Source organism: Azolla caroliniana, unplaced genomic scaffold (assembly GCF_043228905.1).
Source record: "Azolla caroliniana isolate FFs.n. ecotype wild unplaced genomic scaffold, voAzoCaro1.0.p SCAF_16, whole genome shotgun sequence".
Classification (NCBI taxonomy): domain Eukaryota; kingdom Viridiplantae; phylum Streptophyta; class Polypodiopsida; order Salviniales; family Salviniaceae; genus Azolla; species Azolla caroliniana.
Window position 1 is genome coordinate 1,207,829 of NW_028230451.1, and position 14,404 is coordinate 1,222,232.

The 14,404-nt window shown below is 37.4% G+C and overlaps 2 protein-coding genes and 1 long non-coding RNA gene across 3 annotated transcripts; 2 read left to right on the forward strand and 1 right to left on the reverse strand.

Annotated features, from left to right (window-relative positions):
* The first annotated feature begins 1,044 nt into the window (after positions 1-1,044).
* LOC147853456 (thioredoxin-like 3-1, chloroplastic) lies at positions 1,045-9,061 on the forward strand. The gene is made up of 4 exons (XM_087332658.1): positions 1,045-1,448; positions 4,929-5,003; positions 5,087-5,163; positions 8,790-9,061. Exons 1-4 carry the CDS (start codon positions 1,150-1,152, stop codon positions 8,795-8,797), a joined length of 459 nt encoding a protein of 152 aa, XP_087188784.1. The 5' UTR covers positions 1,045-1,149; the 3' UTR covers positions 8,798-9,061.
* A 2,869-nt stretch (positions 9,062-11,930) lies between these two features.
* LOC147853457 (uncharacterized) lies at positions 11,931-14,404 on the reverse strand. Its single transcript, XM_087331811.1, has 6 exons — positions 14,207-14,404; positions 13,812-13,945; positions 12,776-12,858; positions 12,535-12,684; positions 12,320-12,363; positions 11,931-12,218 (listed from the first exon to the last, which is right to left on the reverse strand). The coding sequence occupies exons 1-6, from the start codon at positions 14,337-14,339 to the stop codon at positions 12,112-12,114; spliced, it is 651 nt and encodes a 216-aa protein (XP_087187937.1). The 5' UTR covers positions 14,340-14,404; the 3' UTR covers positions 11,931-12,111.
* On the forward strand, positions 13,384-13,934 carry LOC147853458 (uncharacterized). Its single transcript, XR_015531142.1, has 2 exons — positions 13,384-13,542; positions 13,755-13,934. It is a non-coding gene; the product is annotated as an uncharacterized LOC147853458 (long non-coding RNA).

Here is a 14,404-nt window from a genome sequence, read left to right on the forward strand (position 1 = left end):
TCTACTTCTTATAAGCCATTACTTGAGATTCGAACCCATACCATTCAATGTTATGAAGCATTCAACTTTAGGGAATGCATGCGTAAAAGCAATAGTTTCACACAGGGCTTCCCGAAATTCCTTTGCCCAAATTAAGGTCACGAAATGGATACACACATAGCAATTACACTACATCTTATTTATCTCACGTTGTCTCTCAACCATGTCCATGGTTGAGATGAAAAGGCGAGGGTGCCCACACATGCATATCCTTGGAGTAGTAGTATGTGATAAAGCCATGCATACACGCCAACAATACAACATAATTAGATTATCTTATTAGCAAATGATATATACATCAAACTAGATTATAGATTACACAAATTTGAACTCACATTCTTGTATTTGGACCATATGATTAGCCCATGAGTAGTTGCATGTTGTCGTGGTCAAAAGGTGATGATGGCCGCATACATCCTTGGAATGGTTAGGCGACGATATTGTGCCTATGTTTACATTTCATCACATCGAATTGGTCTCGTCTCCGATAGCCATAGTATGACCCAAGGGAGGGAGTGGGGTAGGTCATTCTCCAGAGCCATGGTTTTGGAGAGATCCAAATGGAACCAAAGAGATAGATATGTAGATAGCTTGATTATATTATCGTCTTCGGAGGTCAAATATGACCTATGAGATCAAAATGGTTTCGGAGAGATCCATCCAAATGGAGCCAAAGAAAGAGAGAGAGAGAGAGAGATGTAGCTCAATTGGTAATGGAGACAAGGTGGTCATGGGTTCAACCTCTCCATTCCACAATGGTGACATCTAGTGAAATAAGAGATATCCAAGGAGTAATGGAGAGGTGAGAAATTTGGGATTTGAACCCAAGATGTAGTGCTATCAATGTAAAAGACTTACCACTAGGGTAAGCTAATTATAGTGGAAAAAAGAAGAAGAAAGAAACTGTAGAAGGTATGTATTGGGGACTTTGGGTCTGCCTATACACTGAAATAAAAGAAATGAAGGGGGAGAGAGACAGAGGTATGGATATGATGATAATGGTTCTGTGGAGGCTCTCAGGGTGAAGATACATACGTACATACATACATACATAGTGCTCCCATTCACCTGACTATCCCAATCTAACTAACTAAAACTAACTTACATCCTATGGCTACCCTTATGGCCTCCCTTCCCTCTTCACAGAGCAGCTTCAGAGCTCCACGCTCCGCACCTTCCCCTTCGTTAGCTTCCTCTCTCAAGAGATTGCCAGAAAGGAGGAGATTTAACCACACATTAAGAAGGAGTGCAGCATCAAGAGGGTTCTCTATGTGGAATATATCTAATAACATAAACACCGAAGAGGGTATTGCTCCTCATGTGGAGATGGAAGCCATAGCCAATGAAGATAACTTTAACTCTGCTCTATCTGTTGCCCAGCAACAATCGAAACCTATAGTGATTGATTGGTAAGTTCCTTATTCTTTAACCTTACGTGTGTGTATGCGTGAGCATACATTTTATTATGTTGCAGATGATATTTGAGTTTTTGTGCAGCATCAATAATTGAACCCTAAAGCTAAAACTTTAAACTCTAAACTTTGAAATCCTTGGAAGATGCTTAAAGGATCTATGGTTTTTGTTCCTTTATTATCATGGATGTAGTATATAATGCCCATATTATATCAATATAGGATTGATGGATATTTTTATATAAAGTTCATTTACTCAAGTCTCATATGTTGTTGATGATCGTTGAATATGTTGTAGACCCTTGGGAAATTGTTCAAGGATCTATGGTTATGTCTCTTAAAGTTAATGCCATGGTGTAGCGTTTATCCATATGAAGTGTGTTAAGATCACACTCTCCTCAATTGCTTATTTAACCTAATATTAACATTACTAATTCAATGAAAACATGTGGAAATCCAGAGTATCATGCCTGAACTGATGGGTGTAGAGCAAAACAGAAAAATACCCATAACTCCTTGGATATTTTCCAGAATAGCCCTCAGGTAGGTTCTGGCAAATATCCACAAAGTTTCCAAATTACCAGAGGTATATTCTGGTATATATCCAAAGAGTGGGGGTATCTTGCTGTTTTATGAAATCAATAATCGAGGATATGCATCTCACTCTCCCCTGAACTATATATTGAGGCGCATCACCTTGCTAAAAGTGTGAATGCATCCCATAACACATCCAGCTTCACTTGGAAACAGTGTACATATGAATTTATAATAGATATGCTCACAGCCTAGATCAGGGAGAGTTTATACAGAACATATAATACGGAAGAGAATGGAAAAGGTAGCTCGGCCTTTTTATACTGATTACCCAAAAGTTTGTGTCTCAACTATAGACATCATCTGCCGGACTCTGACCATCTGAAGGCTGTCTGATAGCAAATGGATTCATGCTCTTCTTAATACCCCTAATCCTGTATGAATCAGTATGCTCATAATTGGGTGTGAAAAGTGCCAGCAACTCCACATGTATGAACAATAAGAAGAGGCATATTCATTATGGTTGGTGGGATAAGCATTTAGGTCTACCTCCTGCTGTATAAAGAACCTTAGGCTGTATCCTAAGGTTCGGACACTAACTACATTCCACTAACTACTCCTGCTGTATTTGTTCATGGTGGAGCACATGAGACATAGCTCTCTTTGTACAACACCTGTTGTAATCACTGTGTTATACATCTCCGTCTTGTGTCTTTGCTTCATTGTGTTCTTGTCAAGCATCTACCTGTACAAATCCTCTCGTATTTCCACAGAATATACATGATATCAGATTTTTGAGGTTCTGATTCTTGACAAAGCTTTGGAGGAGGAGATAGTTGCAGAAGATATGGTGATTAAACAAGTTTGTGGATGCTCAGTCAGTGATGTCAACAGGTGGAAGTACTAGTGGGATTCTTGTTTGTGCCAGGCCATGGCTGCTAACAATATTTGAGGTAAAATTAGTAGAGTTGAACTAAACATTGCGGAAGTTCAAGATCACGACGATTTGAACTCCTATGGAATCCTAAACACCATCCTAGCCTTGATGTGGAGCCAGTGGGATCCATAAATCACAGAACCCAGCATAGATGATGCCACTATTCACAGTAGATTTACGGGCATACAATAGTAAATTTGTTATTCTCTGTATGCATGGGAACAACTGATTTGGTGTTGACATTGGTTCAACATACAAGGAATGTAGTGGAATGTGTTCATCACTGTGAGGATCAACCAGAAATTTCTGGTGGAGGAATGCAGACGAGTTTGTATAAAGTCTCAAGTAGGAGGAACAAAGCATCTAGAAGATGTACTGCTGGTAGCAAAGTTGGTTGATGTAGGCAATGGCATAGTCTTTCATAAGGCAGATGTGGAGATCTGCAATGACCCAAATGAGTTGCAGAATCTGATGAGCAGAGAGGCAATCTGTTTGAACTAACAACTTGAGCTTAGACATGGAAGAGTGCAAGACTGTTGTGAATGCTAAATTATTGCACGGATATTTTAGGCACTTGAGGTTTCGGATCTTGCAGTAGATGCAAGCAAATGGGCTGGTAGACAACTTATCTGAACTAGTTGAAGTGTCCTGGGCTTGTATTCTAGGCAAAGAAGTTTGGGAGGTGTTACCATTGAAAATCAAGAGAGTTGAGGCTCCTCTAGAGTTGGTTCACCTTGGCTCCAGATAGAGTTTACAAATGAGAATCGCGTGGGTCCGCCAAGGTTAAGAAGAATACAGGAGCACACATGCCAGCAGTGTGCAGTGCATCCTATTGCAAGCCTTGCACTTATGGCAGTGACCCTTGAGGTGTGCAGGATAACAGGTGGTTGGATAGAGTGGACAATATCAAATTCTGGTCGGGATCTCCTATATTTGTGCAATATCAAATTCTGGTCAAGAGTAGACTTAGCCTATTTGGTGGGATTCTTGGCAAAGTTTCCCATGAATCTATTTATTTGCAATTTAGGTGCTAGAAGGGTTTCGTTGGATGTGGCATCAGTCTTGACCAGGAGACAAAGCTATCCAGATACTGTGATTCCAACTGGGCTGGGGATCCAGTAGAGAGTAGATCGTCTTCTGAATTCTATTTGCTCAGGTGTGGAATTTATTTTTGTAGACTAGCAAGAAGCAATTGATTTTCTTGCTATCTTGAGTGAAAGTAGAGAACAAGGCTGTACATTGTGCAAGGGTTGAAGCAATATGGCTAAGAAAGCTCATAGCGGAAATCAGGATGCAAATTGAGTGGGACGTGGATAGGATATTACAGCTAGAGCTGTGCCACTATCACAAAGAATCCAGTGTTCCATGGACAGACTAAATATATCGATATTCATACAAGATCTCATTTCAGATGGGAAGGTGAATAGGAGTACTGTCCCAAGAGGGACAATTGCAAACTACCACTCATATGGAATACGCTCACGCTAGCCCTTATTAAACCCCAAGAGTGTAATTCTGTAAGCATGTCAAAAGGCACCATTGTGATGATTCTTGGATTGGTGCTTTCCTTTTTGTTACCATTTTCTTCTTTTGAGAAGCCTACTTCGAGAAGTTTGATGTAAGGTCTAAATAACCAAGTTATATGTATACATACATACATACATACATACATACATACATACATACATACATACATACATACATACATACATATATATATATATATATATATATATATATATATATAATGAAGAAGAATGCTTATGCTCTGTTTACATTTTAGTAAAAGAAACATGAGAAGGATTATTGGTACGAAATTTTGCGTTTCTTAATTACTATGTTTACATACAAGAGGCATTGCATCACATAATGTCTTCTTTCTTTTTGGTTTTGTAGTCCATATACTCATCATTTGTGCATAGTTGCCTAAGGCCTTTTCTCACACAAACTAAAAGTATAGCGATAGGATGAATGCCATCGTGATAGACATTGTTCTTCCTTCGTAGGATGGCATCATGGTGCAGGAAATGCATCTATTTGAAGCCCAAGCTAACGAAGCTGGCAACAGAATTTAAGTCAGAGTGAGTTGTTTTTCTTTCTATTTTTTTCTTTGCATTATAGAAGGTGCTATGAAGATATTGATATTACTCTGATTTTCTTGCAGTGTAAAATTCTATTATGTGGATGTAAATACTGTACCCCAGGCATTGGTCAAACGTGCTGAAGTTACAGTAATTGAACCTAACTCATCTTCATGCTATACATTTTGTTTTATGTATCGCTGATTGTTTTAGTAAAAGGCAAAATGGACAGTATCCATCATTCTAGAAAAAAGAGGAATGTTTGATAGGTTTTACATTATAATATTCTTTTCAATGTTGGACACACCTTAACAATGCATCTATAGTATGAGCATATGTATATGCATAATTAAGGGTTTCATAGGTTAGAGAAAGGAAGAAAGATATATTAACGTTTTCTATGACCAAATTTGGCCCATGAGACAATTGGTTATAACGAAATGGGATGTGTACCCAATCATCGAAAATAAAAAATAAAATAAACATAGATAAAATAGTTCATTGTACAAAAGGTGTTATGGTGTAACATATTCTATAAAGGAAATGGCTATGTGCTAGGCCTAGTTTCGTTTCCATCCAAGTCTCTCGAAAAGGAGCGGGAGGTCGAAGGGTTTCGATGTGGGTGTGACCCATGGTCTCAATGTAAAAGGTAGCCCAGATCATAGCTTTTAGGCGGTGTAATTCACGTTCCCTTATCTTCTTAATTGCTTCTACACAACAAGTGGCTTTGAGGCTTGGCATCCGAGGGTGTTTGGTTGTTCGTTGGTTTTCTGCTTCAGTGAGAGAGAGGCTGAGTAGTGGGTGAGTGCACACTCATTGTCCCATCTTTATATCTAGGGTATCTAATTGTTTGGAGAGGGTCCTAGTATGTCTCGGTAGTTTGCCTTTATCTCAACATAAGCTAGACACTTGCATGTAAATTGATACTCGTCCTCTACCTCTATGTGACATAATCTACATGTTCTTTCCTCTCCAGGGACTCCATTAGCACGACCATTCTCAACCTCAAGTTGGTGAGATGATACTCTTAAGTTGTTCAAATGGCAACTCTTAAACCTAACTTAGAGAAGTGCATGAAGTGTTCCTTATATAATACAACATTTTAGATTAGAGTAAATTTGCCATATTATTTTATGGCGGTCCTCATGAAAGATTAAAGTCTTATCGGTCTCGTGGTCATACCTAAGAGGAGGTAGGTTATTAATGTTTGGGCTGTTTACAAAAGCCAACTTACCACAGTGTTATACTAAGAGCTATATCACTGGATTCATAGAGTGATCGCGATGCCTTGAAAGCTTGTCGACATATCTTATCTTGTGATTGGCTGTCTCCACTAGGTCAAAAAGTGACTCTACTAGCATAGGGGGTAAAGTGAATTCTGTTCTAATGATGTCATGAGGCACAATTGATTTACTTTACAATTGACGTGTTACCATCGCCACCAATGGTCTCTCTAATTGTGCCCACATAAAAGGTGGTAGCCCTGGAGCCTATACCACCGATGCATACATGAGGGTCACTAATGAGTCGAAGAGCCACCCCTTAGTTCATGGCTCTTGAAAGTATGCTTGGTGGCATTGTCTCTCTAAGAGTGAGAGGGATACGTATCCTCTTGTTAGTCTATCTTTGGCTACCCGTGTAATCGAAAATTTACCTAAGCGAGCACTGAAAGTGACTCCAAGATATACATATGATCCTAACTACCTCAAGTGGTCTATGAGAGAGTGTTAGGTGACATTTAGTCCTAACTCAAGCAGATGTGTGGAAGATAAGGACGTTAGTTTTACTTGGATTGACTACCAATCCTCTTTGTGTGCAAAAGTCATCTAAGGCGTTAAGGTGCCTTTGTAGGTCATGTTGTCTCCATAGAGCAAGAGATTGACTTGCGTACCCCTTGGGACTACTCCATTGCCTCCCTTACGAAGAATAAAATCAGGGATCTCATCAATGTGGATCCAAAAAAGAGTTGGTGATTGGGGACAACCTTTTTTTACATGAATAGTGCTAGTGAAGTGCTTGGATAGGCTGCCCAGACATCGTATGCACCTAGAGACTTGCTCATATAAAGCATAGATGGCCTAAACCATGTCATCCGGTTATCTCCGAGCTTTTAAGCCTATCAAACAACCGCCCTCTAAGGATTGTGTCAAAGGCTTTGTGCAAGTCTACAAATTATCAATATAATTTCTTATTGTGAGCCTTGGTCTGGTCAATTAAGCATCTAAGTGTGAAGATATGGTCAATAATAGAGAAGTTTTGTCTAAAGCCGGCCTGTTCGGGTGCTTGAAGACCTAATGTCTCCATATTATCGCACCATATAATTTAGCGAGCATATGACCAATCATAATGGTCCTATATGTATTTGGGTCCATGGGATCCCGTCCTTTATGTATAGGGGCCATTGTGGTGGAAAACCCTCAACGAAGGCACACTCTAAGAGTAGAGTGAGAAAAGGAGCTAGGCACTCTCGAGTATATATGATGTGTTCAGCCCGCAATTGTGTGTGATCAATGAACTTTCTATGTTGTAATCTTTATGACCTTAGTGACCCTATAGGTCGTGAAAAATGTTCCCATGGTAGGTCGAGGTATAGAAGGCTTAGGAATGTGTGACTAGTTCAAGGCTTGGTAAAGTCTCTCTGTATATGTATGCCAATTATTAGGCAATGGGTGTTTGTGATCTTGGTTCCTGTAGTCTCTTCCATGCAATGGCACAGTCATTGCGTATGAGCATATGGTAGAGTTCCTAATACCTCCCACGCTCGTAACGACATGTCATCTTGCGCATTTCTAAGTTGGGATCAAACCATAGACCATAAAGCTGATATGCATATGCCAATAAATATTATATGTTACTTCTTGAGATTTGTAATGCATAATTTTTTTCTCGAAACAAGATGGAAATATAGTCTCATTAAAGTTTTTCTCCATTGGAAGTTGTGAATGTAAATCTGGTTTTTGGTCTTGGGGGAGGTGTGGTAATTGTAGAGCTCAACTATAGTAAGATGATCCACATGAGAAAAGGTTTGATGATAACTGCATGTTAGTAGAAGCATTCTTTTATCTCCTATGATTATTTTACTGTTCATGTGTTAGTGAGAGATTTTGTGGAGGTGGTCTCATGTGATAAATAGGTGGACTGGCATACATATAATACCAATCTAACACCTTCATGCTTTCAGTACCTAAATGTGCATGAAACTGGCCCTTCAAGCAAATTCCATTCACTGTGATGTTTTGAAGATGCAGTGTACCATTTTTCTAACACTCTATTGGTTGTTAAGAGCAGTACCCCATAACTAGGAATGGGATAACAATGATAAGGTGATAATATCTCTACTAGTTTGGTGATTCCTATAACCAGTCAAAGCAATGAAACTATGCATTGGAGAACATCCACCCTTAAATGTGAATATTTTTTACGGGTTGTGCTTCATATCGCCCTAGTTTTAAGAAGGATTGAAATCTAATGGTGCATAGGTGTTGGTCTTAGAGGGCGGCCGCTTAGTCCCATCTATTCAGAGGAGGTTTGCCAACTTCAAAGGCTTGAATACTTGTAATTAATTTCAGAATTATGGTGGTTGTCTTGTTAAACCTTCATGTAGTAGGCAATTTCTTCGTTAAAAGTATACTTGATAGCATTCATTCTAACTATTTTCGATCTGAACTTTGTGGTTGTTTCAGAAAATGCCCACCATCCAGGTATGTAAAGGACCATTGTAACAAATTACAAAAGTAATGAGTAGTTCATATATATAATCCTTATGAAGTTATAATACATATCTACCTATATAGGTGTGGAAGAATGGTGAGAAATGTGGTGAAGTAATTGGAGGTCAAAAGGCTTGGTTAGTCATCGACGAGGTCAGAGACATGGTTCAGAAGCATTTGAGGTAACCTTTCCTTTTGACTTTGCATTTATTGGGGGTGCATTAGCATCAATGTACTATAAACTCAACAATTTGTTGATGTACATCTAAAGACTCCATCCATGTACATACTAAAATTTGAGCCCAAGCAAAGCGTGTAATGCATTATTACAATATATTTTATTCTTCACCTTTATCTTTTTTATATTGATTCTTAAATCCTTGGAGGCATAAAAAACGAATCTCTTCTACCACACTAATGGAGAACTAACTATATCAAAGCTCCATGTCCATAACATTTAAGGCAACCAATACACACCAAAGATGAAATATCCAAAACTCAATCTGAATGCTACTAAACACTTGGTGCTAATAAGTTTTTCGAGTTTTGCCAACAAATCAACATTATGATGAGAAATCAACTAACGACTCTCTTCTACCACATTGATGGAGAACTAACTATATCAAAGCTCCATGTCAATAACATTTATTGTAAGCAATACACACCAAAGATAAATAGCCAAAACTTAATCTGAATGCTACTAAACACTTGGTGCTAGTAAGTTTTTCAAGTTTTGCCAACAAATCAACATTATGATGAGAAATCAATTGACGAATCTCTTCTAACACATTGATGGAGGACTAACTATATCAAATCTTCATGTCCATAACATTTAGGGTAAGCAATACACACCAAAGATAAATAGCCAAAACTCAATCTGAATGCTACTAAACACTTGGTGCTAACAAGTTTTTCGAGTTTTGCCAACAAATCAACTAATAAACTAATGACTAAGACCATCTATATAAACGTGACTATTTGCTTTATTTAATGCAACAGGAGAATTGCAACGAAGAAAAGAAATAACTTTTCAAGTGAAGTTCTATAAATCACTAGACGTCATACATTCAATCAAACCCACAATCACCGTGTTGATTGATCCCTTTTTGGTTTCTACTTCAATACGCACCAATGCGTAAAATATATGTTGTCAGTTTATGCCAAGATACAAACGCTGATTATAGATAAAGAACAAAAAGAGAAAATTGAAATGACAAAGCTTATAAGAGTTTGTTCAATACCAATTGTTATGCTTTTAGATTCTATAGGGAAAAATCTTCAATTGTATGCCAAATGTGTAAATATCTTTACAACCACAGACTGCTTATTTCTTCCATTACAACAAAATCTTTCTTTATGGCAAGAAGATCCCATAACTCCTTGATCAAAGACAATAGGATCCCCAATTTAACATGCATGTCACATTTGTGAGATTATGAATTCAAATGTTGCAAAAGATTTTCTCTTAATGACTAACAGTGCATGTGATAAAAATAATGGATATCATTTAGTATTAGGATTGTTGAGGTATCTTTTGTGATGTTATGGAAGTACATTTCGCAAAAGTGATTAGTTTTCTTGCAAAATGGCCATAAAAGTTATTCATTTGCAAAGTTTTTCAAAATTTAAAAACAATTATAAGAATAATTTCATGTTGCACTAAATGTGTAGATATTTTGTGGGATGTTGGTAGAGAAACAAAAGGAAATAAAGGACAAGAAACTCAAAGGTTGGAAAAAAGCAAAAGAAACAACACAATCACACTATACTCAACAAACACACATCTCAAACACTTTGGAAATATCTATGATTCCTCACATCAAAACAATGTGAATATGACATAAGATTTAGAAGAATGCGCATACATGTTCACAGAAATACAATGGAAAGATGTATTAGAAAATGCCCAAAAGAAAAATGGATTAAAGTATGTTAAATGAAAAGAAAGTTAGAAATTATGTGGGGAATTTGCCATTATTGGTTCCATTGTTGATGTTGATGATATTATGTGTATATGCCTTACTCTTGTCTCGCACCAAAACCTTCAAACGTTTAAAATAACCCTCAATTACAAAATTCTTCCCCCTCGTCTCTTTTGAGGAGGTATGATTGGAGTGCAACATCTCCTTGTATGTGGGAAGGAATTGTTATGAAATATATGTTCGAGAAAGATAGTCATATGGTCACATAGAAATGCAAACAAATTAGAACATTGCCAAAGCAATAGCGTGTCAATAATAAAAGTTCAAATGCTAAGAATTTTACATATGCATCATGTTTGCGAGGTTTTTATTTCCAAACACAATTATCCGAAGGAATATGAGGCCTAATGAAGAGAACTTTTTGTGTGTTGTGATTTCCATGTTTGCCATCTCCCACACCAAATGCAATGTAAATTTGGATATCAAGTTCACCATGAGTGGAAAATGTCATGCCACACTTGTTGAATGTTAATTCAAGTTACCCAAGCAAACAATGGAGCAAAGAGGAAATAGCATAGCAAAGTATCCTAATGCCCATGGGGTCTGGACAATCTCTCCATGACTGTCGAAGGCTTTCAACCAAAAAACACTCCAATGATTGTTAATTCCTATTTAGTACTGGCTGTTGTGTTTGTGGACGACAAAGATCTTTTCAAAGTCATGAAGAAGTGCAAATTTGAGTTCGAAATAATGATTTTTCAGGAATGAAAATGCAACTCTATTTACCAAAACTCATTGCAAAATGCATGTCCATTTACCAAAATTCACCGCAACTTGCGTATGTTAAAATCTTATCATCTTTGTACCCAATTCCACTATCTCGATTTGACAGGTATAAGCATCAAGAACATACTCTTGAGGATTCTGGCAAGTACATTTCATCTTCAGCAAAGTCAGAGGTAAGTTCATTGATTCAAGCACAAACACCACATCCTGAAGGTAAGGGTTACTGAATGATTGTAAATCCGGTCAAATCATATATCTTCCCAGTTTATGAATGTATCTAGTTCTATGTTTGGTGCTATAGATCAACTACGATATTATCCGAATTAATTTTCCATTTTCAAGCAACATATTTGGATGTTCCACTTCTTAACTCGTCTGTCTTGATCAATTTTCTTCCCTTAAAGCTTTGTCGCTCAAATGGCATTCCAATCCTTGGTAACCTTCAACAACTGAACTATCACATCTCAAATGATTGCACTACAAATTTTCTTTCACCTGTACTACATGTGTTCAAGAAATAGAGGATGATATTATTTCTTCACCTGAGCAACAATCAAAGCAATGTTTAATGTAACAAGAGTTATATTATATAGCTCTGCAATGGAGCTTAAGGTTTGATTTTACATTCCACCTCCACTACTTTTTGATTGTTAACCATAGAACATTCCATCACTTTCACTAGAGATCCTTTCAAGAGGGTGTAAATAGTTCACGGAAAGCTGTCCATATCGAGATATTCCATGTCTCTTCATGAGATGAAATAATACCATCATTGTTCAGTCGGTACAGTGTCGTACCTGCAAAAGTGTGCCTTAGTTCACAAGATATTGTCGATTGACAGTAACCAAATACACAAATATAATAAAGAAAATATATAAAGAAGGATCAATCAGCAAACCTTCATAGGGTAAGATGTGAGGATGCCATGGAAGCTTAAGGTACCTGAAGTTACACAACACAATTAAAGCCAATTCCTTACTATGCAAAAGTTAACTGTAATGATTGTACTAAATCTAGTTAATACATTTGTTTCTACAAGAAAAGCAAATGTGAGCAAACTATATGAATATTGCAACTAGAAAAAATAATGCACCTCTTCGAAAAGAAACTTACCCCTCTAACTTCCATTTTGCTTCAATTGTGCCTTGATTATTCACATCAATCGATATCAACTCATGATGCGATGAGTTTGGGTCAAACAATAGCCTTATTGCTGCTATGTAATTGTTAACACCACGCACATCTGTGGTTGGATCGACAAATCTAGCATTCAAAGAATGGTAAACAAATTAAAAACCCACTAGGATTAGATGTTTACGGTTCGAGAAAGTAGGAAACCTAGTCCTAACCTTGCCTGCAATTGTCATCATAGATCTCCTTAGTCAAATTACCCGTGACATAATATTGTCCATTCTTTATGTCATTCTCAATTATTTCCTGCATTTGAAGTGACAAATAATGCATTATTTACAGTTATTAAAGGGTGAAATCATGTAGAATAAAAAATTTCACACACGAAAAAGATTCTCTCCAATAATGCCCCAATAACTTTGACCTCTATCAAGACTACTTGATAGACATAGAAAAATTTTCTACATGATAGACATAGAGGTCATCATTGAAATGCATTTTCTTCAAATTATCACAATGACTTCATGCAATCATCAAAAGATAAATTGTGCAAGCACTTATTACACTCACGAAGGATGATTATAAAGGAGAATAGTTGCACATAGATAACAGACTCAGAGTTTATGCAAATGTAGATTTCTATTACGACTGACTCAATACAACCGATCCTTTTTACAAGACTGCATGCCCCTTTTTATAGGGAGCATGGACTTTTACGTCAAGAACGTAAACCGCTACTACGCTATCTAATCATTTAGATACGTTACATTCTGTTTGTTTCCTTCTCGTCCCCACTCTACTCATATTGGCTCCACTCATATCGGCATCCTATTGTTTGTTAGATTTTGTATCTCCTTCAATGGATCATGGATAAAGAATGATAATATTTTGATCAATCCTTTGCATATAATAGCCGATTTTTTCAAATTTTCCATTTAAGAAGGGTGACAAAATCGACCTTGGAAAAATCGAGGTCCTAATTTCCCACAGGTACCGACCACTCCCATCTACATATTCTCTTCATCATTGGCAAATGCCGTATTATTTACTAGACGTTCCTCTGAGGGAACAATATGCACGTAGGAATCACTCATCAGCAGATTATATAAAATAAATAACCAATAAAATTACACACAAGTAATGGAGACCTAAAATTACATAAAATGGACCTTTGAAATGAATGTCAAACAATATGCATTCAGACAAAACTCTCATAAGGACATGGAAAAAACATACACATCAAAAGAAGGAAGTGTTACCTTAATCTTGGTGATAGGCAAGTGAGTAGTCTTGGTTTGGGATGCCTGGACAGACCTCAAAGGAGCTAATACGAGAGATGTCAAGGAAGAAATCCATATCTCTCTTCGCTGAAGCTTCACATTAACACCTAACCCTGAAAACTACAAAATTATTATTTTTATATAGGGAGAACAAGATAACCATATCTCTCTTCGTCGAAGCTTTCAATCAGGATCACAAACACGGAGAAGACAAGAGTTTGGACATGTGAGAATCTCCTATCATCAGATAACGAAAGGCCGGTATCTACTTTCACGAAATTCCATCAAGTCCTAAAATAAGGATAGGGTGATCTTTTTTTATACAAAAGAAGTGCAGGAAAACCCCTAAACAATAGCCGATATAGCTCGGTTACCTTCTTGCGATGGAGAAGGGCGCTGCCGCAGGGACGATCTGTGGGTATTCTTTACTCCAGTGTCCTTGTGATGTGAAGGGGAATTAATCGAATGGACAGGGAGGTGGAGAGAGCTCTGAATGCTGAACGCCATAGCCAGAATTCCTGTTGAGTTTGTGTGGAGCAGAAAAATATCAGGAGAGGCTGAAAAGCTTTTAA

Bases quoted from the DNA above. Each gene is read 5' to 3' on its own strand.
- LOC147853457 (XM_087331811.1), bottom strand. From the start codon at position 14,339: ATGGCGTTCAGCATTCAGAGCTCTCTCCACCTCCCTGTCCATTCGATT. The intron at 12,859-13,811 runs GTAACACTTCCT...CTTCAAATGCAG, and splicing joins TGCCTATCACCAAGATTAAG to GAAATAATTGAGAATGACAT. The intron at 12,219-12,319 runs GTTTGCTGATTG...ACACTTTTGCAG, and splicing joins TCACATCTTACCCTATGAAG to GTACGACACTGTACCGACTG.
- LOC147853456 (XM_087332658.1), top strand. From the start codon at position 1,150: ATGGCTACCCTTATGGCCTCCCTTCCCTCTTCACAGAGCAGCTTCAGA. The intron at 1,449-4,928 runs GTAAGTTCCTTA...CTTCCTTCGTAG, and splicing joins AAACCTATAGTGATTGATTG to GATGGCATCATGGTGCAGGA. The intron at 5,004-5,086 runs GTGAGTTGTTTT...ATTTTCTTGCAG, and splicing joins GCAACAGAATTTAAGTCAGA to TGTAAAATTCTATTATGTGG.